This window comes from Myodes glareolus, chromosome 7, assembly GCF_982192425.1.
Source record: "Myodes glareolus chromosome 7, mMyoGla1.1, whole genome shotgun sequence".
Lineage (NCBI taxonomy): Eukaryota > Metazoa > Chordata > Mammalia > Rodentia > Cricetidae > Myodes > Myodes glareolus.
In genome coordinates, this window is record NC_142032.1 from 76,426,265 (window position 1) to 76,451,980 (window position 25,716).

Here is a 25,716-nt window from a genome sequence, read left to right on the forward strand (position 1 = left end):
AGAGGAGGGAAGCCTGATCTTGGTACAGCTCTGGCTAGCATCCCTGGGGAGATACTGGCATGGTTGTTGTAGTCCTTTAGGTGGTTGGTCCACAGCAATACTGCTGTCGGCGGGCCTATTCACCCCGAACTTCAGGCCACCCATTTTCCTCCTCTCGCTTCACCCGCATCCCAGCCTGCTCTTCCCAAAGATATTGACCAAGCATTTTTGTACAATAAAGTTTAATCACAATTATAAAAATGTGGCGTTGGGTTTTCACTATTAACATTATGTACAATCCAGCCCAACAAGAAGGGCCTGCCCCCCACCATCCTGGCCCACTGAGTCAGAGCTCTGAGACACCAGGGTAGGAGGGTGACCCACAGGGTCTGGCAGGAACAGATGAGGCAGGGTTCCAGGCACAGAGTTCCCAGGACTAGGGGCCAAAGGCCCCCCCAGGGGGAGAACATGGCCACTGCCCCAGAGACCCCTAAATTGGGGAGGGATGCATATAGGACAGAAGGGGAAATCCCCACTAACATGAAGCAGAGGGCTCTTCAGCCCCCAAGAATAGCATCTATACAGGCTGGTACCCCAGGTTTCCACAGGAAACAGCTGCTGGCAGCTACACAACATTTACAGCTTCTTCTCCGCAAAGAAAAAAAAATTAAGAGGGTGGTTGGGCAAAGGGTTTGGGGAGTCAGAAGTTACCTCAAAGGACTGAGGCTCCCTTGCTGGGTTCAGGGCCCCTGTCCCACATGTGGAGATGGGGGCATGTGGGCCCTGCTGAGCCCACTAAGGCTGGGGGTGCTGGGAGCTTAGGGCACCAAGGGGGAATAAATAGGGGTGAGGGCACCAGTCCTGCCCCACCTCAGTTGAGGGAGCCACGGCAGCTTTCAGTGCCGCACAGACACGGAATCTTGTTGTCCTCTAGTGGGAACTTGTAGTCGTAGGTGATCTCCTCATCCACGCCAATGGGCTGCTTGGAGTAGATCACAATCTTCTTCTGAGACTCGATGGTGATCACTTTAGCGTAGCAGTTGGGCTGCAGGAGGGGCAGTGTAAGCCGCAGCCCCACCTCACCCTTGCCCAGCCCAGCCCTGGCCCAGCCCTGAGCGCACCGTGCAGCAGTGGTTGATGAACCTGGCGAGGTTGCCACACTTGGTGGCATCAATGATGGTATCGTGATCCACCCGGAAAAGGTAGCTGCTGCCAATGCCCTCCTGAACGTAGCGTTTCTCCCGCATGTCAGCTACCATCTGGGATGAGATGTACACATGTCATGGACATCAGCCACTGCACGGGCTAGACTTGCTCCCAGCAGCTCCTGGGGTCACGCTGATGGGATAAACACCTGGGTCTACCTGCTCCCATCCATTCTGACCCAAAGTCAGCCACAGAAGGACTCTAAAGAAACCAGCATTGGCTCTTTGGAGAACCTGTGGCCACAGTGAAGCCCACAGTATGCTGTGGGCTTGGGGCAGCTTCTGAAATGACAGTGCCATGCCTTCAATTGAATCCTCTCCTAAGACTATCCTTCCCAAATAGACACCTACTGGGCAGCTGGCAAGAGCAGATGGCAGATGGTCTGTGCCAGGACAAAGGCTTTCAGTAAGGGGCAGCCACTCCCAGGAAATAAGCAATGCATTCTCCATTCTCACTGGGTGACCTTACCCCTTTGCAGAGTTCTAACCAGCAGTTCTGTGGTGAGGATTCCTCCCAAGCTTCAATCTCCAGCCAAGTCCACCTCAGTAGAACTGTGGGATGTCATCCCTACAACCCTAGGACCCTGAGCCTTTGTCTACACTGGGACAAATCCTGGTCTTATTTCTGTTCCTTCTGCTGCTCCCAACCACATTCCTAGAACCTAATGGGGATGTCTTGAGAAAGACCTCGACATCTCTACGGCCAACTACCTGGTTCTGTCAACCACTCTGGACCCACAGGCTAGACGCCTGTCATCCCTGGGCCACTACCTCTTCCATACCTTGGCTTTGATCTGCCATTAAGCCCCACCAAGACCAGCCTACACAAGCTCTTTTCTACACAGCCAGAGGGAGCTTATTAGCTTTCAAGTCCTTGCTTGCACAGCTTCCAGAACATTCCCCATCCATTCACAAGGTCACACTTGACTGATATGGTTCCAGCTCTGAGGAGTTGGCTCCTCTTGCATTTCCAGGCTCACATCTCTGTCACTAGCCCTGAACAAATGCACTGGCCTCATCTTCCTAAGAGGATGCAGCTTCTAAGCTTCTAAGCCTTTGCACACTCTGTCCCCAGAACTGGAGCCCCAGGAGTTCAGTGCCCTTTAGCTTCCAGGCCTATGGGAGGTTCTGGGTCCCCACAACCTCTACAACTCTCTAGTATCAACACCATTCTTTACTATCATTGTTGTCCAGTGTTCCTGGGAGGTTGGCCTACTAACGTCTACTTTACTAGATAAGTCTCAAAGCTGAGCAGTGGCAGTAGCAGTAATGAGTGAGGCTTTGTAAAAGCCTCAGATGATGGTATGAAATCTCATGCTGTTGTACAGTCAGCAGCTGGGCTGATGCTGGAGTGGAACCTTACCTGGCGGATGTTCTGGCCAACATATTCTATCACCATCTCATCAGCTGCGATGGGTTCCATGGCAAACAGACCCCACTCATGGATCCGGCTCCGGCCAAATCGGAGCTTCTTCTTCCGGAACTAGGAGACAGAAAGTAGCTTTAACAGCTGGATGCTCCCACAAACATACACTTTCCCTTCCCTTCAGCCTTCCCCGTCCACAGGATCACACCAGGAGCAATCTCCTTGTTGTGGTTTTTTTCACTGGGTCTCCTCCCTCTTAAAGTTTCCCCTCCTGACCTTGAGCTGGTTTAGCTTTAGCAGATCACTATCCATGATGGCTGAGGTGCCAATGGCGCTCAATAACCGCCGCTGCTCTGACCGTCGCTCAGAAAGCACCCTATTAGTCCCCTGTGAACAAGACAATGCGGTGGTGAGTGCTTGAAGAACTGGAAGGAGGAGGCAAGCTAGGGCTTGGGGCAGGGCTTACCTGAGTGTCCACGCCCTCCAGCTGCCGGGCGGAGACAGGGCACACATCCAGGTACTTGTCCTTCTCCTTCTTGCTGATGGGATAGTAACCTTCGCTGCGTGCAGAGCCTGTCTGATGCTCCCGGGGCCCATCTTGGGGCCGTCGCTTGCGCTTTGGAGTGCTTAGGTTGGTGAGTGCAGGGTGTTAAGGAAGAGAACAGGTTCCCTACTAGCCAGTCCCTTGGGGCCCACACCTGTCCACCCCAGACCCAGCCTACCCAGTAGCTGATCCAACGGTAAGAACATTCAGGAGACAGACTGGAGAAGGCAAGTCTAGACCTTACCTGTTCTGCCAGAAAAGACACAAGGCAGAGGGAACAGAGAGCTGACAGCTAGAGAACCCCAAAGCTAACCAAGGAACAGTGAGTTAGACAGACAGGAGACCAGTATACAATCCTAGGAGTGACCTGAGGATGACATTTTTGACCACATGACCCCAAGGAAAGCTGTCTCCATCCCAGCCCCATGTCTTGCTCTAGGGAATAAGCAGGCTCTGTGGCTCAGGATATTTGTGTGATGGACCCAGTGGGTATCATTAAGCCAGTCAGCCCCACTGGTCTGCTGCAGCAGCCGCTCATATGTGAGTCGCAAGTAGCTCATGTCTTCCAAGTCCAGGCCTGAGTTCCAAATGTCATATAGGATGGTCATCTGCTCAAATTCACTCCTTGGTTCAAAGGAAGGAGGTGGTGGGGGTGGGGGTGGGAGTGGTGGCCGTCTTCGTCGAGTGTGGGAGCGGAGGCTGCGCCTTCTGATAGCTCCTTCCTCGTCACTGCTGCTGCTGCTGCTGCTGCTTTCTGAAGACTCGGACTCCTCTTCCTCCTCATCTTCCTCCTCATCCTCCCCCTCCTGCTCCGGATGCTGCTGCTGCTGCAGCTGTTGCTTTGGCTCCTCTGCCTCAGCCACCACCACCTCAGGGGCCTCCAAGACTTCATCAGCTGGGGAGCTGAAGAGTGCAGCAAGGGCAGGAGCTGGCTCTAAGGGCCGAGGTGCTGGTGTGGCAGGTGGAGGCTTGATGGCCAGGGCATAGTTGTGTTCCAAGAGGATATGGCTGAGTAGAGGACTTGGGCGCTCAGCCTCGTCTGAGGTCTCTGTGGCCTCTGAGTCGTCACCAGTGGGTAGGATAGCCAACCCACGCCTGGCTGGGGTCAGGGCTAGATCAGCCAGCACTGCCAGGTCCACTTCTGTCCCTGACTCAGTGGCTTCTTCTTCTTCAGTAGAGCGGACACGACCTCCAGCCCGATTCCGACCCCCTCGGGTCACCTCCTCAGGCCAACTCTTAACCAGAGATGCATGGTCCAGGGGCAGGTTCCGAATGGTCCGCTCCACAACCCGGGGAACTTTTCGAGAGACTGGACCAGGAGACTTGGCCTGCAGTGGGGCAGCTGGGGGAGGCTCTGGGGTTGGTGTCTCCTCAGCGGCAGAGAAGGAGACAGTTTTCCGGCGTTTCTTGGGTGGGGGTAGGAGAGGTATAGGAGAAGAGGGGCGCTCATCCAGGCGTGGGGCAGGGTCTGGAGGTCCAGCTGGTGGCTCTGGAGGAGGTTGTGGTATATTAGAAGGTGCTTCCTCAGCAGTACCTGGGGATGGAAGCACATGGGCAAAGGCCAACTTCATCAGACAAAACTGTCAGGGCTGGAGACCTGGGCTCAGCTATACTACAGTGAAGCAGCCTTACTTCATCAAGTTCTACCCTATTCTGCCTCAGCTTCCATCTAAAGTTTGTTTTGTTTGGTTTTTCCAGACAGGGTTTCACTGTAACTTTTGGAACCTGTCCTGGAACTAGTTCTTGTAGACCAGGCGGGCCTCAAACTCACAGAGATCCAGCTATCTCTGCCTTCCGAGTGCTGGGATTAAAGGCGTGTGCTACTACCGCCCAGCTAGCTTCCATCTAATACACTCACGGTGATAAATACACATACCTGCTTACACAGTGGACACTCCTGCCTGCCTCTCTTCTGCCCATATCACTCTCAGCCCCGTGTGCTCCCTGAACAGGATAGGGCTCTGTACCTATTCATTATTCCAGTTAACAACCATCTACAGAGTCTGGTCATGTCAGGCATGGAGAAAACTCAGAGCAGACAGATAAGCGCAGGAAGCTTTCATTCAAATGGGATAACTGACCAAATAAAATATCTAGGCAAACTAGAAAAGGCAGGGAGGGAAGGGCTGCCACAAAAATATTAGGCTTCTATATTATTTATAAGGCCATTGAAAAAGAACACATTTTATGACTAAATACTTATGGGCTTATAGCTTTTACATCTGGCTGTACCATTTTCAATAGTAAGTGGCAGCCAGTACCACATCTGGCTGGGCAGGCAGCAATCAGCTGAGCATACTGCCTTAAACTGAGTGCTCCCTACCTGGGAACACTGAATAAGGCCTTTCAATGTGTTGTGCCCTAGGCCCTTGGGTATCACGTGGGTCTCAGACAATGGCAAAGTACACACCTTAGCATCCAACTCAGCTTCCTCACACAGGTTTCTTCAGTCCCTCACTTCCCCAGGCTTTCATTTAGGATACAATTTTTGGGTTACCTGCTCAGGCAGTACAAACTACTTTTTTTCTGGGAATTGCTTGTCCATGACCTCAATTCTTAAAGACAAGGCCCTAGAAGTCAGTTTTCTCCCTCAGGGCCATCACTAAGTGATACCACAAAGACTGCACCTGATCCAAGCTGGTCCAATCAGAGACTTCTAAGAAGGCCTAAGATAGTAGGTTGGATGGCCTATTGCTAGCCTGGTGGTTTGGTGGGTATGAACACTGTGCTGAAATGAAGAAATAAAGGAAACCGATTTCCTGGGGAAAGCAAAAATAAACTAAACTACAAGACAAAAGAAAGGCAAGACCACTGGGCTGTGGTGGCACATGCCTTTAATCCCAACACTCAGGAGGCAGAGGCAGGTGGATTTCTGTGAGTTCGACACCGGCCAGGTCTACAGAGCATGTTCTAAGACAGGTTCCAAATATACACTGAGAAACCCTGTCTTGAAAAAACCAAAAAAGAAAATAAAAAAGGCAAGAACAAGATGTTCTACATGTCTCTGAATTCTCCCAGTAAGAATACCATGTAAGCATACCCACACCCACCCTCCCCATCTTCTGCTTTTTTGAAAGAGGTCTCATGTAGCTCAGACTAGCCTGGAGCTCACTGGAGTCCAGGATGAAGCTCATATCACCGGCATGTACCACCATACCCAGCTGTCCCTTTGCTATATAAATTGATTGAAATTGGCTGCTATATCTAGACCCTCAACGTCTTTTCTTTAATTGGGATACTAGTTATTAAGCTGACACTTTCCAGAGGAAAGTGTGAACTATCTTTTCAGGTCTTCCCCGATTTCCTGGTACTAAGCCACACAGCCCTCCCTGTATACCCTACCCTTAGAGGAATACTAGCTATTGCCGTTACCTTCCCTTGTCCCTTATTACTTGCTTACAGCCTCAACTATTCATCTGAAATTTGTAATTCTAATGTCCTGTCACATCCAAGGCACTTCTATCTTATTATAACTTCTCCTGTGGCACAATAACATAGTTTAACACCGCCTTTTCATTTTTTATTTATTTGTGTATTCAGTCAGTTAGTACTGGACACTGAACCTAGGACTTCATGCATGCTAAGTAAATACTACCACTGAACTAGACTGCTGGACCTTTGTAAAATTCTATTTTGATAGAGGGTGATTATCTAGATTAGGCCTGAATAGCCTAAAATGGCCTCAAACTTTATATCTTCCTGCCTGACTCTCAAGCAGCTGGGACTATAACCTTGTGCCACCATACCTGGCAACACCTTCCTCTTAAGAAAAAAAGAAGGAAAAAAAAAAATCCAACTTTTCTGTGCATGGTTGCTTTCACTGCCTGTGGATCCCCTGGAATGAGAATTACAGACAGTTGTAAGCTTCCAGGTGGGTGCTGGGAATTGAACCTAAGCCCCCTGCAAGAGCTGCCAGTGCTCCGGCATCACCTCCTTTTTTTTTTAAAGATAGTAGCTGAGCTGGATGTGAGTTTGGCCTACAGAGCTATTTCTAGGACAAGACAGGCACCAAAGCTACAGAGAAACCCTGTCTCGAAAAACAAAAAAAGACAAACAAAAAAAGAAAGAAAGAAAGAAAGAAAGAAAGAAAGAAAGAAAGAAAGAAAGGAAAAGAAAAGATAGAAGCTGGAGAATTGGCTCAGCAGTTAAGAGTGTTTCCTGCTCTTGCAGAGGATCCAAGTTCAGTTCCAAGCACCTAACATAGTGGTTTACAAGTCTGAAATTCTAGATCCAGCGGCTCTGAAACCCTCTTCTGGCTTCCGTGGGTACTGCATTCATGTGGTTCATAGACATACACACAAACACATAAAATTAGGAAAACAAAACAAAAAAAGGCCTCAGACATATCCCAGGCTACCTTCAAACTCACCGGGTAGCTGAGGATGACCTTGAGCTTTTGACCCTCCTGCCTCCACTTCCCTAGTGCTAGGATTACAGGTATGAACCACAACCACAACACCTGGTTGGTTCCACATTTTTAAAGCTGTGCTTTGCTTGATGTACAAAATTAATCCCTCTCTGGCTTTGTCCTTTCCCCACACTCTCTCATCTCATGTTCTCCAGGGTAGACAATGGAGTTCACATCAATGTTCTCATTGCTTTCAGGCAGAATGTTCATTCCAAAACCTCAGCTCTATAATCCAGTTGCCAATGTTTTCAACTCAAAACTCCAGAGGCCACAACTCAACTCCAAGTCATCAGTGCCTATAATCCTAGGTCACTTTGCCATCTTTTTGTGGCATGTAGCATCACCAGGTTATTTATCCTCTTCTTCATCCCTATTTCCACTTATTTTCTCTGTCTCTGACCCACAACAACAAGTGTAGTTCTTCAACTGTCCCCCATGGTTTTTGAGATATGGTCCTTCACTGGGACAAGGAGCTCAACCCAGGGATCTGTCTCTGCTTCCCCAAACCTGGTATTATAAGTGCAAGCCACCACACCTTTATGTGAGTGCTAGGACCAAACCCAAAGGTTCTCTGGTTTGTGTGGGAGAAGCACTTTACCTACTGGGCTCTATCCCCAGTCCAGGACTTGTATTTTACCTGTGTCCCCTCTAATGCTACCCTTACATCTCCTTCCCCTTTTCCAAATCCTTCTTCCCGCAAGAATGGTCTTTTGGGAATGTAGATGTGGGCCCAGAAAAATCAAAGGAGAAAAATGCCCCCTAAGTGGTCTTCTCTTGCCCATAGATTCAGTATATGGTGTCAGAAGAAGTCTTTTTATCTTATGGATGTTGAAAATTTTTAAAATTTAATTTTAGAGGGACCCATAAGTCCCATCTTCCCAGCCTCTGAATAGTTTTCCTTCAGCCGGGTGGTGGTGGCGCACGCCTTTAATTTCAGCACTCAGAAGGCACAGGTAGGCGGATCTCTGTTAGTTTGAGGCCAACCTGGTCTACAGAGTGAATTCCAGTAGTCTCCAAAAGCTACACAGAGAAACCCTGTCTCGAAAACAAAAAAAAAGAAAGTCTCCCTGTGACACTCTGGCTCCTCTCCAACTCCTCTTTGTAATGTATCCTTTCAAATCACTATTATCTAATAATTTCCTTTCTAAGGCAAATAAAAAAATTCTTACATAGATTCTGTATTTTGCATAGGATGGCCTCAGTCACTTCTACAGTTCTGGCCACCCTTCACCCTAAATTTTCAACATACCATAGGGTGAACTTTCTTACAGGTCTTCTACTTTTGTAGAAGTGCCTTCTATTCTGTGCCTTATGCAGAGCCTATATATCTGCTAGTTCCTCCTCAGTGTCTGCTTTTCAGATCACTGTGCCTCAGCAGGATGATGTTCCCAGACCCAAAGACGCTTTCAGAAATCTGAGTTCCTTGCATCTTCCCTTCATAGTACTTAATGGTTTGAAATCATAGTTATTTTAGTGCACTTATTGCTTGACTAGCCTGTATCTCCTTGTAGACTGAAAACTTTATGAGGATGAGAACAGCTCCTGTCAGACACACCATCATGTCTTTGTACTGCTACTGGTACAAGTAGTGCTCAATAAACTTCTACTGTATGAATGAACAGCCCTACAACAGGACCATAGTACTCATGTGCTACAGAATAATAAGGACCATACCCATCTGCAAAGAAAAGCAAAGGTAAAACTCAGACATAAGTTAGTGTTATTACGTGACCATTTAACTGCCTCCACAGATACACAGCACCTCAGGAACAAAGTGTAAGTAGACACCATTCTCCAAGAACTGACAAACATACATCTTAGTCACGTGACCTGTCCAATGACACCTACCTGTAGGCTGTGTGGGTGATGTCTCCTTTTCAGGGAGAGGCATGGCAGGGGAATCTACAGCCCTGTCTGTTTCAGGCTTCTCATCAGGTGCTGGAAGGGATTCTGGGACTTCTCTGGGGGTTGGTGATACTGGGGGAATGACTGCTGACTGTTCCTCTTCTTCAGAGGAAGACTCTGATGAGGAAGATGAGGAGGAGGAGGAGGAAGAGGAAGAGGAGCTGCTGCTCTCGGAGTCTGACGTGCTCCCATTTTCACCATCTGAGTCAGCATACAGAGAGCACTGGGAGGATGAGTCGCTGTCCTCGTCCTCACCTGGAAATCCAGAAGAGACAATCAATGGTCAAGCTGAGGGATCACTCACTAAATACTCTGGCTGTGTGGCTCTAGGCCTGGTGCTAGAAGTCCAAGAAGTCAAGAGGTTATATAAGCAAGTGTCTGCTCACAGTGACTAACATTAGCCTAAGGGACTGAAGAACACAGGAAAGAAAACCCTGGGTTCTGCTTAAAGAACAAGTCTCAGAAGGCCTCCCTAAGGAGGTGCTAAAATCAAGGAGGAGGAGGAGGAGGAGATATCCGACCACAAAGAAATGGAGATAAATCAGGAGTATCAATAACAAAACAAAACAAAACAAAAAAAGAGAGAGAGAGAGACCTAGAGATTGGCATGTAGTTAGTTTGGACCAAAGCAGGTTTGTAGAAGATGGACTCAAAAGAATTCTGCAATAAACAGTATATGCCTTGAACGAAGAAAGGACGCTGGGTGTGGAGAGGGAATAGAGAGAGGTTTAAAAGAGAACAAGGGAGGTCAATGAATGTATGTGGATTAAAGCAAAAGGAGGGACAATTCGGGAGAGGGCACCAGCAAAGAGTAGTAAAGGTATGATTAGTGTATGTCATATAAATGTATAGCCATAATGAAAATCCTACATTGTATACTAAATTAAAGAAATTAATTAAAATAAAAAGTCAGTCAGCTGGGCGATAGTGGGATGTCTTTAACCCTAGCACTCAGGAGGCAGAGGCAACAGATCTCTGGGAGTTTGATGCCAGTCTGCTACACAGAGAGAGTTCCAGGACAGCCAGGGCTATATAGAGAAGCCCTGTCTTGAAAAAACAAAAATTTTAAAAATAAATAAATAAAAGGCCAAATAAATTTTAAAAAATAGGGCTGGAGAGACAAATCAGGTGTTACGAGCACTGGCTGCTCTTCCAGAAGACCAGGATTCAATTCCCAGCACCCACATGCACATGGCAGCTTAAAACTGTAGTTCCAGATCTGATACCTTCACACCAATGCACATAAAGTTAAATAAAAAGCTAGTCATGGTGATAGGCACATTTATTCTACAGGTGGAGGCAGGAAGACCAGAAGTTTAAGGTCTTGTTCATCTACATAGTAAGTTAGAGGCCTGCCTGGGCTATGTGAAACCCTTCCTCAACAAAACGAAACAAGGGCCCAGCAAGATGGCGTCAGCAGGCACCTGTGTTTGAACACTGAAACTTACATGGTGGAAGGAGAGAGCTGACACATATATATCATAGCCCAAAAACATTATAAATACCACACTTACGGAAGATCAGCACTGGATGAGAGAGCACTAAGAAATCCTGAAGAGGTATGATGGAAAATTCCTATAATCCCAGCACTTGAAAGGCAATGAGGCCAGGGAGAGAGGGGGAGAGCAAGAGAGGAAGTGAGAGCAATCAGATGTATCTATGAATTCCATAATGGAGTAAATTAGAAGGTGGTAGTGGGAAACTGGAACACGGAGAGAGAGAACTGAAAAGAACGTATGAGCAGGGCTAGAATGACTGACTATACACATGGCATATAATGCCCACTTTGGTAGAAAATAGGGAGTCAGGCAAAGACCTTCTATAGAAGTGAGTACATTTCCCAAAATGCACATTTTAGTAAAGAAAATACTATTAGCTGTTTGGATTGGAATAGAAGGAAGGAAATGGACACAAAATCAGTCAAGATTGCAGCAAAGGAGTTGGGGGATGCAGGCCAATTGGTAGAGTACTTGTCTAGCACAAAACCCTAGGTTTGCTCCCTAGCACTGCACACACCAGGCATGATGGCACATTTGTAATCCTAGCACTCCACTTAGGTAAGGGCAGAGGAGGACTACAAAAGCAGCTGAGAAAAGCAAAACAGCAGGAACAAAGACAAATTCAAGACACACGTTAGCAGATGGAAGGGAGCTGTCTTCATTCTTAGCAGGTCAACCAGTCCTTTGCTTCTTCAGTAGAGACCTCAGATCATTATTGCTACCAACCCCAGCCACTGCTGAAACAGTACCTTAGAGGAATTCCTGACTGACATACAACAGTGGCTCTTTCCTCAGGTCAGCACATTAACAGACTTATTACCCTATTTCGTAATCCTTAAAAAGTAACAAGTGTGTCCCCCATAAAAGTTTTTTTTTTCTTTTTTTTCTTCCCCTTTTGGTTTTTCGAGACAGGGTTCTGGCTTTCCTGAACTCATTCTGTAGACCAAACTGGTCTCAAACTCACAGAGATCCTCCTGCTTCTGCCTCCTGAGTGCTGGGATTAAAGGCATGTATCACCACTGCCCAACTTCCAACAAGCTCTTAAAAGCAGTAACTGTATCTGTCTGAATCAAGGCTTTGTCTAAACTTCATAAAACAAGAACACACAGATTTTCATTACATGTTTCTTAAAAAAAAAAAAAAAAAGCCAGGCAGTGGTGGTCTACAGAGCAAGTTACAAAACAAAATATTTATGTGTATATACATACACCACATGCCTGTGGAGTTGAGAAGGCATTGGACCTCTTGGAACTGAAGTTACTGGCAGTTATGAACCACCCTAGGTACTGGACCAAACATCGGTCCTCTGTAAGAGCAGTAAGTGTTATTATTCACTGTGCCACCTCTGCAGCCCCTTCCTACATACTTCTGAAGAAATGGAGATCACTAAATCATGTACAACCCATGGAAGATGTGCAAGCAGATGGAAAAGTGTCTGGTAATCACACAGGAAGGGAAGAGAAGGAAGCCTGGTGGCTGGGCCTCACAAGGAGAGCAGTGCTCTAAGATGAGAAAGTCTACACTGGTAGCATCAAGGTGCAAGAGAATACTGCTCACCTCTAGGACCTGAGAAAAGACACAGACTTCACTAGACTGTCCACAGGGAGACTAGTTTCAGAAGAGGGAACAATCTGAATTAATGGGGTTAATATTCCAAAGCACGTTGCTAAAACAATGTGTTTGCTAAGGGCAAGACTGGCCAAAAGTCCAGCAGGAGAGCTCTATGAAGTCAGAAAAAGACAAACTAAGATACTACAATCCCTTCTCCGACAGACCTGAATCTACTTAACTTACCATCCGATGCCTCTGCCTCCTTCTTGGTGGCATCCACCGCTTCTTCCCGCTCTTCATCTTCCTCATCTTCGTCATCATCATCATCATCCTTAAAGAAAAGGAAAAATTGAGACTAACAGGAAGAAGACAAGTTTTCATCCTTGAAGCCCTGCTAGTTGCCTGGGTTCCAGCTCAAGTGAGATGCTGGCTCTCTGGTGCCCAGCATCTTACCTTCTCCGAGGAAGACTCCTGGGATGCCTCTTCCCCTTCACTGTCCAGAGCAAAGGATTTCCGGTGCTTGCCTTGGGTCTTCCCTCGTTCTTCATCTCGCTTCGGAGGCTTGGTCCCTGGACGTCCTGGTTCCCCAGCTTCCTTCTCTCGCTCAGGATCTGCAAGAGAAGTCAGAGCAATTGCAGTTTATCGGTAATTACTGCTCTCCTATGCCAGATGCAAGGAACTTTACACACACTATTGCCCACTTTATTGACAGGCCGAACTTACAGGCAGGAAAGTTGAAACTCGGCACACAGACGAACACACTAACATATTACACAACTTAAGCTATGTCCCACACATTTTCTTTCATCATTTTCTAAGCTGGGTGAAAGAGGATGCTAACTTATTTTATTTGACCCAAGAAAACAATACAGGACTGAGGGTTCTCCAGAGAAGCAAATCTGACTCAATAAAGAAGCTTCAAGTCACACAAGCTGCCATCTAACAACCCAGACTTCAACAGACTAGGAAGACTGTACCACAAAAGCATTAGGTGGTGAACTCCAGATGTGAATTTTTTCTTTGTAAGTGGAAAAACAAAAACACAGATTCATTGAAATCAGCATAGCCATAATTAAACCCTAAGTCTGGGAGAAGTCTATCTGATGCTTCTAATGCCTTTTGGAATTCCTTTCATTTGCTTTAACTCTGCATAAAGGTCTCCAATTGGTGCCTCGTTCTCAGAAATACCCTGGCCCTTTCACTCCTCCTCTCCTATCAGACTCTGAACAGAACACCTTTCTCTTCTGCCGACTGCCTACTTACCATCCTCATCTTCCTCAGCTGGAGTAGAAGGCCTGGGTCTCTTTTCCTCACTGGCCTCGGAAATTTCTGATGGCTCTTTCCTCTTCACCTGGATGATGCAGAAAAATGGGGCCCACTTAAAACTCAATCAGGGAGAATGAGAGGAAGGGAAAATTTAAAAAACAAACAACAGGGGGCTGGAGAGATGGCTCAGAGGTTAAGAGCACTGCCTGCTCTTCCAAAGGTCCTGAGTTCAATTCCCAGCAACCACATGGTGGCTCACAACCATCTGTAATGGGGTCTGGTGCCCTCTTCTGGCCTTCAGGCATACATGCAGACAGAATATTGTATACATAATAAATAAATAAATATTAAAAAAAAAAAACAAACAACAAAAAACCCTCAACTCCCAACCATCATTTCCCCAAGGAAGGGAGGCCCACCAGCTTTCCCTGCCACCATGTTCCTGGATACCTTAAATGAAGGCAACCGCAGGGCCCCTCGTAGCCCTGACCCAAAGGCAAAGGCCTCAATGCCCGTGATTCCGCCACTCTTGGCCCAGTCTACGAGGGACAGCATGCCTGGTTCTTTGAGTTTCATCTTTTCTTTATCTTCCTCCTTGGCTTGCTGTTTAGCTGCATTCTGGAAGGGCTGCAGATAGCAGGGAGACTGAGCTGCAGACTCCAGAGTACAGTTATTCCTTCCTGCCCAAGAGCCAACAATGGGCCTCAAGAACACAGACATCCATTAACCGACACTATCTCTGGCCAGTTAAAGAGATTCTCAAGTCTGATACTTTAGGCCATCCACCCTTAGGAAACAGTTACTAATTTCTACCCTGTGACAATTGGTAGAACTGAAGACAAGCCCAGAAACACTTATGAGTTCTGTCCACTGCAAGCAGCAGAGGCGCCAGGATGAAGCTCTTCTGACCCAGGTCTGTGCTTACCTTTTGCTCTCTGATTCCCCTGCCCATAATGCCCACATCCACTTCATGTTTTCTTATCCCTACTTTGAACTGGGCAATCTGGGAAAGTCAAAGGTGTATCTCCTTCAGCAAGTACTCAAGTGCCCAGTGTCCCTGGACTAGACCTCCTCACCTTGGCCTTTTCTTCCTTGCTCTCCCACCACTGGTCAAAGGCTCCAAAGGCCACATTCTCCACCATCTTGCGATTGAGGTCTCGCTGCATAATGCTCTTCATCTCTTGGACCAGGGTGGCTAGCACACGACCCACAGTACCCGCTGATGGCAGGGCCTTGCTTTCTGCCATCTCTGCTTCTTCCCTGTGAGGCAGTCGGGCTTCTTCTCCAGAGACTGAGGAAGAAGGCAGGGGCTCTGCTGCCATGGGCAAGGGCAGGTGGTAAGCTTCCCGGGAGTATGCCCCACGACCTTCTTGCCCTTGTGTGTACAGAGCGTACGGCAAGCCATAGGCTGCCTCTTGTGGGGGTGGGAAAGGGAGGAAGGCCTCGCCAAAAGCCCCACCAGGAGGACCAGCTGAGGCAGCAGTCAATCCCTTGCCCTGCCGCAGCTGGTGGAGCCGAGTTAACATCTGGGTCTGCATCTGGAAGGACATGGGCATCCCTCCCCACTGCGCTCCAAGTCGATCCATAAGTTCCAGGGAGTTCACAAAGTCATAGATGTGGGGTGGTGGTGGTGGTGGAGGCGGCGGAGGATACTCGGGAGGTGGTGGTCCATCTGGGTGGGGTGGCAGGAGGTAGGCAGGTTGATGGGGAGGATAACCCAGAGGAAGGGAAGAAAGGTAGGGAGGAGGAGGGGGTGGTGGTGGCGGTGGCGGTGGTGGTGGTTGCTGGGGAGGCGTTGGGGCTGGAGGAGGTGAACCACCCCTGTCATCATCAGAGATCTCCATATCTTCTCCGGAAGAACATGGAGAAGCCTGTAGGGTATGGAGGAAAGTCACAGACAGCTCCTACTAGAGCTTCCTGAGTGTCCCTCTCATTTGTTTCCTTGTCTGAGCACCTTCCCACTCCCCTAAGACCTAAGCTTCCTTCCCCATCCTATGGCTGGTGGCAGGCTCACCTGATTCTGTCCATTGGCCTTTGGAGACTCCCGGGCAGCCCCTGGCTCTCCACTCCCTGCAGGTGCTACATCTTCAAAGTTGGCTGGGGCAGGAGGGGGTGTGCAGGGCCCATGACCTGCCCCAGAAGGCACCTCACCCCCTGCATCTCTAGCCCCAGGGCCTGCACTGTTGCTCTCTTCTTCTTCCTCTGTATCAGAGGCCAGGAAAGAAAATTTGGAGCGCTGTTCCTTCAGCAGCATTTCAATGCGGGAGTCCAAGCTGCTGTGCTGAGCAAAGGGGACACTCTCATTGGTGGTCTCTGGGGCTGGGGAGCCAGAACGGGCAGGTGAAGGTGGGCGTGGGGAAGTCCGGGCTTCTTCTCTCTCAGGGCTGGGTGCCCCACCACCACTACCACTAACGCCACCACCACCAGGTTCTGGAGGCTCTGGAGGTGGGGCCTCTGAGGCAGGGGGCCGGTAGTCTTGGTCAGTGGATCGGTTGGGATCAGGAGCCAAGTAGGAGGTATAGGAAGGTGGGAAGCGCTCAGGTGTATTTTCAGCAAATGGTACTCCAGGAGCATCCTCTCTAGTTGCCCGGCGAGGTGGGTAGGAACTGTGACGCTGGTAGCGATTCCAGCTTTCATAATATGCTGGGTAGCTAGAGTCAGAACCACGAAACTGAGAGGCTGAGGAAGATGAAGAGGAGGACGACGATGAAGAGGATGAAGATGTGGAAGAGGAGGCTGCAGTGGCTGCAGCAGTTGCTGAGGTGGTAGTAGAGGTGGTTACAGGGGCTGAAGATGTGGAGAAATGGCGGCGAGAAAAAGAATCTTGATAGCTGTTCTCTGACCGCCGGGGTTTGAAGGAAGTTGAAGTGCTGCTGGAGAAGTCGGGGAGTTAGCTAGGCTCCTCCCTTTGTGACCAAACCTGACTATTTCTGGTCTCACAGTCAAAGCCCCTCTAGACAGAGGTCCGATCCCAGCACCCACTCGGTAGCTCAAACCATCTTTCACTCCAGTTCCATGTGATGCACTGCATGAGCACTAAGAACACTGTGTGCACAGACATACATGAAGGCAAAACACTCAAACACATAAATCTAAAAATGAGCTAGGCGATGTTCAGAGGTTAAGAGCACAGACTGCTCTTGCAGAAGATCCAGATTCAAGTCTCAACACCCAGATGATAGTAGACAACCATCTATAACTTCAGTTCCAAAGTATCTGTCTCCTTTTAGCCTGCTTGCACGCAATAAACATACACACATGCAGATACCCCCCACCCACCCCCACAAAAACAGACAAATCAAAATTCCCCAACATTTGCTTCTATGTTGCTGATCAGGTCCCAAACTAGTATCCCTGAAAACAGCAATTTGTTAGTTCAAACTAAAGACTAAAATAGTTTCCGACTCCTTCTCAGAGACCTAGGACTCATTCTTCACAGCTATAGCTCCCAGAATCAAATGGCTCAGGCCAAAACAGGTGTGCTTTCCATACCTGCTGGAGTAGGCAGAGTCCTGAGAGTAAGGGGTGCTACCCCGAGGTGTGTAGGGTGTTCCCTGGGAGGACTGAGGGGTGAACTGGCCAAAAGAAGATGGGGTATCTTGTCGACTGCTGGAGAAATTGGTATCTTGGGAGCAGGGAGTGCCATTGCCAGGGGTGCCTCCCACAGCAGTGCCTGCTGGGTAGGCTGCTGTGTCTGAGGAAGATCGTCGGCGGGCTTCAGTCTGGAGAAAAAGTGAGGCAAGGAGAAATAAAAAAAGATCAGGAATAATTTTAAAAACGTGTCCTTCCGGGGCTGGAGAGATGGCTCAGTGGTTAAGAGCATTGCCTGCTCTTCCAAAGGTCCTGAGTTCAATTCCCAGCAACCACATGGTGGCTCACAATCACCCGTAATGAGGTCTGGTGCCCTCTTCTGGCCTTCAGGCATATACACAGACAGAATATTGTATACATAATAAATAAATAAATAAATATTAAAACAAAACAAAACAAAACAAAAAAAAAACGTGTCCTTCCCCAATCCAGTAACCCCAGTTCTTTGTCTCTGAGAGCACCAGGCATCGTTCCTTTGCCTTCCTACACTCAACAGTTAAGTTAGGGCTTTCCCAGATGGCTCCTGCTCCTGGTGACGCCTAATACCACAGCAGCCACAAACTTCTCACCGTCTCGGTGGCTGTACCAGAGCTCTGCAACTTTTCACTCAAGGCCTTGCCTCCGGTGGGCACAGTCTGAGGAGTGTAGGAGCCATTGACAATCAATTCATAGTACTTCATTCGTTGTTGTCCTAGATGGAGAGAAGTGGGAATCAACAGTCAGAAGGAAAAACAACCTCCCTGATTCGGCAGTCTTGTTTCTTCCTCAGGCCTCAAGTTTCCCATAATTTTCCTGAGTTGTACGTTTTAGAACATCAGTCTCATACTTAACTCAATCCTTGGGAATGTCTACCTCATTTCTACCTGCCTATGGTTGTTTTGACTAGATCTAGTCTTTGTATTTTTTTGAGACAAGGTCTCATGTATCCAGGTTGGTCAAACTTGCTATATAGATTCCTAATACTACTGCTCTACTTTCCAGGTTCGGGGATTACCAGGTATGTACTACCACATACTGCTCTTTCGCAGATTCATAGAACAGAGTCTGGCTCATCTCTACCTCCTAACTATTAGAAAAAAATTAATATGGGTAGGCCACAGTGCTTGTCTTGGCACGAGAGAGGCCCTGGGCTTAATCCAAACACCCTGTTTCGTCAACTCATAGTTTACACACATATCTCAATTAGAGTATTTATACAGTTCAAGGAAAGTACTCTGCACAAAGTAGAGGTCTATCTGCTGCTAAGCCCATTACCCCCTTATGTCATAAACTAAAGACTGCAGAATTGCAGCTGCAAAGATCAATCCAGCCAGAAGGTGGTGGTGGCTCACGCCTTTTCATCCCAGCACTTGGGAGGCAGAAGCAGGCGGATCTCTGTGAGTTCAAGGCCAGCCTGGTCTACAGAGTGAGCTCCAGGAAAAGGCTCCAAAACTACAGAGAAATTCTGTCTCAAAAACCAAAAATAGAGAGATAAATCATTAATGACTAAAAACAAAGAAGTGCCAGTATAGTGGGTACATGCCTGCAATCCTCATACATGGAGACTAAAGTGAGGTAAAGGACCCACCCAGCTCAACATGAGCTGTACAGTGATCACAGGTCAACCAGACAGCAAGGCTGACTAATACAGGAAACTGGGATGTAGAGTATCTTCACAGTATGCACAGAACCCTGGATTCCATCCCCAGCACCACACACGCCAAGCATATGATCCAATATAAAGGAGAACTAGAACTCAAGGCCATTCTTGGCCATAAAAGAAATTAAAGCCCAGGCTTCACAACAGGAGACCCTGTCTCAAATAACAAAAACAAGGGCCTGGAGAGGTTGAGTTGTGTTCTTGCAGAGGACCTGGGTTAGGTTCCTACCACCAACATGGTGGCTCATAACTATCCCTGACTCCAATTCCAGAGGATCCAGCATACTTTTCTGCCCTCTGTAGGTGAACACACGCACGCACAAAAATAAATCTTAAGGCAAGGCAGTGGTGGCACATGCCTTTAATCCCAGCACTTGGGAGGCAGAGACAGGTGGATCTCCATGAGTTCCAGGACAGCTAGGACTGTAACAGAGAAACCCTGCCTCGAAAAAACAAAAAGTTAAATAAATAAAAAATAAAATAAATCTTAAGAGGCAAAAAAAAAAAAACCCCAAATCAATAACACCCATGAGGTCAAATGCAAGGACAGCCTAAGCTATGGAGTGAAACCTACAAAACAAACAAAAAAGTCACAAAAACCATCATAGGCTCTTTAATCTCAGCACTCAGGCAGCAGAGGCAGGAAGATCTCTGTGAGTTCAAGGCTAGACAAAGTTACACAGTGAGATTCTATCTCAAAAACACAAAAAACAAACAAACATAAAAGCTGTGCAATTACAAACAGCAGTCTAAGGTCAGAAGGACACGAGTCTTCCCCTCACTTGTAAACACCGACTAACAGCTGCTTCCCTTAGATGGCCCCTGTAACTAGTCTGCCATGAGTCTCATCTCTCCCTGCAATTCCTTGAAAGCGGTTCAAACTAGCCCCATCTTTTTTTTTTACTTTTGCTTATTTGTGTGTGAACTTGTGGCTATCCAAGTGCATACACATGGAGGCCAAAGGAAGACACTGGATATCTCCAATTATCGCATTCCCTCACTCCCTCAAGACAGGGTCGTGCTTAAACTGAAGCTTGCCATTTCTTAGGCCGGCTGGTCAGCGAGTTTCTAGGATTTGCTTGTCTCTACCTACCAATACTGAAGCTACAGGCACACACAACTATACCTGGACTTCATGAGTGATGGAGATTAAAATTCAAGACTTTATCGTTACACAGTAAGTACTTTTACCCACTAAGTTCTCTCCCACCTCCTCTCTGGTTTTTTGAGACAGGATCTCATTATGTAGCCCCATTTGGCCTGGAATCATCTTTGTAGACAGGCTAACCTCAAACAATCCTCCCATCTCTGTCTCCCAAACACTAGGATTATCAGCACGCCACCATAAAGCTCTGCTTTATTTATCTTTATCCTCATAGATCTGGTGTTTTTTGTTTTGTTTTATTTTTTGTTTTTGGCAAGCCACGAGCATGCTAGGTATGTCTGCCACTACTGACCCAAAACTCCAGTTCCTTAATTATCTAATATTTCAATCATACTATATGTGCTACTAAAGCAAGCATAAAGTATCTATAATTTCGAAACAAAAAAAGAAAAGCCCTCACTGAGCCAGAAAGATGACTCAGCAGTTAAGTGTACTGGCTGCTCTTCCAGGACTGGAGTTCAGTTCTCAGCACCCATGTGATGGCTCACAACCAACAAAACTCCAGTTCCAGAGGAATCTGATGCCTTTTTTTTACACCCATGGGCATCAGACATACATGCTGTATACAGATATATATGTAGACAAAACAGTCACACACAAAAAATAAATAATAGAACCCTCCTGAAATCTTAGTACTTTGGAGAACCCAGTATTAAATTTACTACATACAGTTCAAGTCTTACCCTAAGTACAATTTCTTAGAAGCAGAAAAGTATGATTAACAATGGGGTACCGCCATTATCATGCTATCAATAACATAAAATACCTTGCATGTACCTTAATTTTTCTCTAAAATTAAAAAATTTTAAGTTCAGAAACATACCTGGCCTCAAGAATTTGGATAAAGAATCATGACCCCAATAACCTTGGCTGAGCCCAATAGGATATTTACAGATATAATCTCTGCCAGAGACCAACCTTAAGCAAGAGACAAGGGAGCCTCACCTTTGATATCAAGCTGGGCATGGATGATATTGCCCATGACAGAAGTGAGGTGGAGGTTTTTGACAGTCTCCTTGGCACCCCGAGTGCTGGTGAAGAGCACACGGGCCAGGCCCAGGTGCTTGCGAGTGCGGGGATGAAGAAGGATCTCCACTTCTTCCACTTCACCATACTTCCGGCACATATCCTTTAGGAAGGTCTCCCGCACATTGTCATTGAGCCTTGCAAAAGTTACTTCCTTCAGTGGGATCTGTCCAATATAGAATTCATCCAGCTGTGGAAAGACAAGAGTTAGTCTGGGATTTCCATAATGAGCATAGTTCCCTTACCATTTGGGAAACTTCAGAGACCCATGAGATCAACACAGAACTGGAAGACTTCTGTGATAGGCAAGTGAAGTGGGGATCATGAACCCTACAGTAGTACAGATCTCTGTCTTTGACTTCCGCTTATGACAAGACAACAATAAGGGAAAAAAGACACACGAAATATAAGAATCTACACACTCAAGAAAAAGCAGTAGGAGGAAATAAATAATCTTTTAGCTCGGGGCTGACGATCAGGCTAGAGAGTAGAAACACAAAGGTAGGAAAAATTTTTCCCATTCAGTAAAGAGACAAGACAGTTCTGAGTGCAGTGTGCACTCCTATAATACTAGCACCTAGAGGCTAATGCACAAGGATCCTCAGTTCAAGGCCAGTCTGGGTTACCTAGGGAGACCATGCCTCAAAAAAGAGAAAAAGAAAGATAAGTCATATATACATATATATAAATAACCAGGCTTTGTAGAAAACTCTCAAGTTTACCAAAACAACAGAACCCATCTTGATGTTTTCTAAATACTGAAGAGAGTCTGGTTTGGCTATAACAGGGGTATAGAGTCAAGTAAGGGATTAGGTCTGCCCAGATCAGTAACCACACATGCCAACACGCCAAACCAGACCTAGCATGGCAGCAAGATGGCTCAGTGGATATAGGTACTTGTCACCAAGCCTGACAAGCTGGAGCTTGATCCATGGACCCCATGGTGAAAAACCGATTTCTACAAGCTGTGCTCTAATTTCTACATGTGCACAATGGTGTGTGCAAGCTTGACTGTGAACACACATGTGAGTTCCAGGAGAGTCAAGGCTACAGAGGAACCCTCTCTTGAAAAGAAAAAAAAGAAAGAAAGAAAAGTGAAAATACATACTTGTAAACTAAGAACAACAGACCAGAGAGGAACCACAGACAGCAGTGAAACGAACGTAAAACTTTGCATGAAGAAACGCCAATGGAAAGAGAAAGACTAAGATGGACAGGAGAGAACTACCAGCTGACTCCTAGGCTTCCAGGTTGTGAACCCGGGTATCTAGTGCTGTAATTTATCAGCAGAGGAAGAATGAGAAGAACTGAGAGAATAAAGATAATGTGTTCAGGCCTCTGGAGTCTGGGTCTGTGAGGCTGGAAGTAGGTATGGGAAGTAGACATTCAGGCCAATAGAGCTTAAGTAAGACTGCTCAGGGAAAGGGAAAGAGGGGTGTAAACACCTTTAAAACTCACAGTTACTTTAAAACTCAGTGGGAAATAAAACAAGGAAACAAAATTGGAAGGCAACGAAGATCCACCAATGTTTCTATGCTCAGTCCAAAGCTTGCAGAGTATCTAAAGTGGGAAATGGAGCCGCTCTTACAGACCAGCTGGAGGACATACCCAAACGACAGTGAGGGACAGAGGACACCAAGTGGGCAGTGGCCTTAGCGGTACACTTAACTTAGGGTATCCCAGTCATGCTGTCCCTGAACATCCACCCATACCTCATGCCTCCAGACACCAACACCCTTGTCACCAGCGACATACTAGAGACACCTCAGCTATTTAAGTACACCTCCAGTCTCAGAGATCTTAGCCTCACAGACTCAAAAGCAAGGAAATCTGGTTGCCGGCGTTGCGCTGGGACAGCCACTCCGGGAGGCTACGCTAAGAGCAAGGTGCTAGGACCCTTGCCATGCTCCAAGAATCAGCATGCTGGGAGAGCAACAGACACGTACCTTAAACTTAGGAACTGGGAGGGAAAAGTCTTTGTTTTTGGACCTGACATGGCAGCGGGGATCTTGGAGGTCTTCCACTGGTGTGTACTTCGAGTCCTAGCACAGAAAAGAGAGCGATGTGACCAGGACGAAAACTTACCAGGCTGTCGACTCCATGAAGAGTTGCCATAACCTGCTCCTTCTCAAAGGACAAGCTACAGGTCCCGCAGGTCTAGGTGTTGAACACCGGGCAGGGCGGAGGGGGGAGGAGGGCAGCCCGGAGGTCCAGGGAAGTCAGGAAGCCATGAGGCACTCACGCTGACACTGAAGTGGACTCCATCGTAGCGGTACACCTTCTGGGAAGGCCTGCGCAAGGCAGGGTCCAAAGCCGGATCCACGATGAGCTTGTAGTTCCGCCACTGGAAGCTCGGGGCTTTCTGCCCATCTCCCCCACCTTCCTGGTCCATCCTCGCTCATTTACACTGTCAGGAAAAGAGGGATACGCAATGGGGGTCCAAGCCTCAGGACTGACTCCCTTGCCGTCCCCCTCCATGGCTACCCCGGATTCCAGGTTTCCCCCATCAGTCCAGTTCCCACACCTCGGCATGACCCACGGCTCCCTCAGATCGGGCCCTGAGGACCCGGGTTCACTCTAACACTCCGTTCCCCCTCCACCCCACAAGTCTACCCTCAGGGCCCAGGCCCAGCTCGCGCCCCCAGACCTTCCCGCTCTCCCTAGCGCGCCCCACTTGGCCTCCACGCAAGACCCCTCCCCCGTCCCCTGGCAGGCCCCGCCCCCTCCCGCCTCCTCACCGGCCAGCGGCCCGGACCGAGCCCCGCTCCCGCTCCCACACGGCCGCTCGCGTCCCCGCGCCCCAGTCCTCTGGACCAGAGGTGGCACCTCTCCGGGGCGTTGGAAACACCGCGAGACCGAGCCTGAGCCCCGGCTTCGGTCCCTGAATCCAGGCGGGGTGGGGGGGGCGGGTAACGCGCGCCGCTGCCCTCTCCTCCCGCCCGGGCGCGTTCGGTGCCCCCCCACCCCGTCTCCGCGCACGCGCGCCAAGGCCCTACTCACCCGCTCGTGGCGAGCGGCTCACCCTCCCCCCACCGCGCGCAGCACCTCAGCGGCGTGAGGCGGCGGCGGCGGCGGCGGCAGCGCGAGACCCGGCCCCGCAGCGGTGGCGGCGGCGGCGCCCCCCCACCACCACCTCCCCGGCGCGCGCACCAAACACCACCGCCACCTGCACGAGGCCCAGCGGGCGCGGCGTCTGCATTCGCACTTTCGCTACAAGGACTGCGGAGCGATCCACGGGGCCGAGCGGAGCGCCCCTGCCTCGGCCGGCGCCCTGTAAGGCTCGGGAGTCGTAGCCCAGGAAGCCTGAAGATCGGCCGCATCCCCCGGAGAGTGGACTGTACCACCCTCATCCAGCTGCCCCGGCCTTGGGGTTCGTGACGAATCGGCGGCGACGAAATCTGCGACGAGCCCCTGAGGAAAGAGGGGCGGAGCGAGGGGGCGGCGGCCAGCCGGAGCTCGGGAGATTTGAGTGGTGCGTCGAACGACGCAGATTCGCGAGGCGGGCGGGGCAAATGAGTGAACAGGATGCGCCCTCCTTTGCTGCTCTTCCCTGCCCCTTCCTTGCGCAGCTCGATTGCCTACGAGGCTGCAGTGCAGATTCGCCACCGTTCTGGGCTTTGGCCGTCACCTCCTCTCACCTGCGCTGGAGTCGAGAAAATGACGCCCGGTTAGCCAAGCCCCGTTGGCAGTGTCGACTGCTATTCCTGGATCTTTCTTCCTAGCCCAACTCAAGTAGCAGCCCACTTCCGACTTAGGGCGAAATGGTTACAGGGGAGAAGTCTTCTCGGAGCTTCCTGAAAATTTTCAGACCAGGGAAGGTGCCCAAATAATCGTAATGAGTCGGGTAGCGAATCTGCGGATCCCGTTGTGGGTGGGGCTAGCGCGCCGCGCAGAGAGGCGTGGCCAGGCGTGCGGAGCCCGGCGTAACGGGCTGCTTCCCGTAGAATCCACTAAAACCTGGGCGGGCTGGGAGGTGGAAAAATACAACTAAGAGCGGTGACTCAGGCACTTTGCCGGCCCGCGCACATGAGGTGATCGGTTTCTTGCCGCTCTTCTACTCGGGCTCCTGTTGTGTTTCGGACAGAGTAACACCGAACCTGCTGTGCACCGGAGGATGGCCTCGAACTCCTGATCCTTTTGCCTCTATCTCCTGAGGCTGGGATTACAGGTGTGCGCCACCATAACCGATTTATAGGATACTGGAGATCTAACCTAGGGCTTCTTGCATGCTAGGCCAGCACCCTAGTTACACCTCCCTTGGGCCTGTTTTAAAATGTCCGTTTGACAAACAGGGAGACCGAGTTATATCGAACAGGCCCAAGGAGGTGTAACTAGATCTAAAGCTGTTTTAGGGTTCACTCTGGTAAGTTAAGAGAGGCCTAAAGACCCTTAAGTGGGTCCTATGGAAGTAAAAGTCTCATAGTAACCCAGTTAGACAAGGCACTTCAGAAGCCCAACTAGGGCTTCACTTGGGAGCCTGGAGCAGAGATTGCCCCAAGGTTGTACACCCTGGCATTCCCACCAGGTCTACCTGGAGCTGAGGGTGCCCTAAATGACCTCTCTACAACAGTC

General features: G+C 48.8%; 1 protein-coding gene across 4 annotated transcripts; it reads right to left on the reverse strand.

Annotated features, from left to right (window-relative positions):
- Positions 1–204: 204 nt before the first annotated feature.
- On the reverse strand, positions 205–24,994 carry Setd1a (SET domain containing 1A, histone lysine methyltransferase). Of its 4 annotated transcripts, none has more exons than XM_048455029.3 (19): positions 24,783–24,994; positions 23,387–23,551; positions 23,091–23,186; positions 21,064–21,334; positions 17,884–18,005; positions 17,216–17,445; positions 15,738–16,596; positions 14,800–15,594; positions 14,174–14,350; positions 13,721–13,808; positions 12,911–13,068; positions 12,701–12,788; positions 9,351–9,662; positions 3,564–4,628; positions 3,017–3,189; positions 2,827–2,937; positions 2,548–2,667; positions 1,101–1,238; positions 205–1,024 (listed from the first exon to the last, which is right to left on the reverse strand). In XM_048455029.3, the coding sequence occupies exons 2-19, from the start codon at positions 23,534–23,536 to the stop codon at positions 851–853; spliced, it is 5,127 nt and encodes a 1,708-aa protein (XP_048310986.3). In that variant the 5' UTR covers positions 23,537–23,551; positions 24,783–24,994; the 3' UTR covers positions 205–850. The 4 variants fall into 4 exon arrangements, with proteins under 4 accessions (XP_048310986.3, XP_085549264.2, XP_085549265.2 ...); XM_085693138.2 differs by having other exon boundaries at positions 24,311–24,994; XM_085693139.2 differs by lacking the exon at positions 24,783–24,994 and adding an exon at positions 24,145–24,282 and having other exon boundaries at positions 15,738–16,593.
- Positions 24,995–25,716: the final 722 nt, after the last annotated feature.

Coding starts and splice junctions, on each gene's coding strand:
- Setd1a (XM_048455029.3), bottom strand. CDS start 23,536: ATGGACCAGGAAGGTGGGGGAGATGGGCAGAAAGCCCCGAGCTTCCAG. Junction 4,629..9,350: donor ATCACCCACACAGCCTACAG/GTAGGTGTCATT, acceptor TTCCATCCCCAG/GTACTGCTGAGGAAGCACCT. Junction 1,025..1,100: donor TCATCAACCACTGCTGCACG/GTGCGCTCAGGG, acceptor CCCCTCCTGCAG/CCCAACTGCTACGCTAAAGT.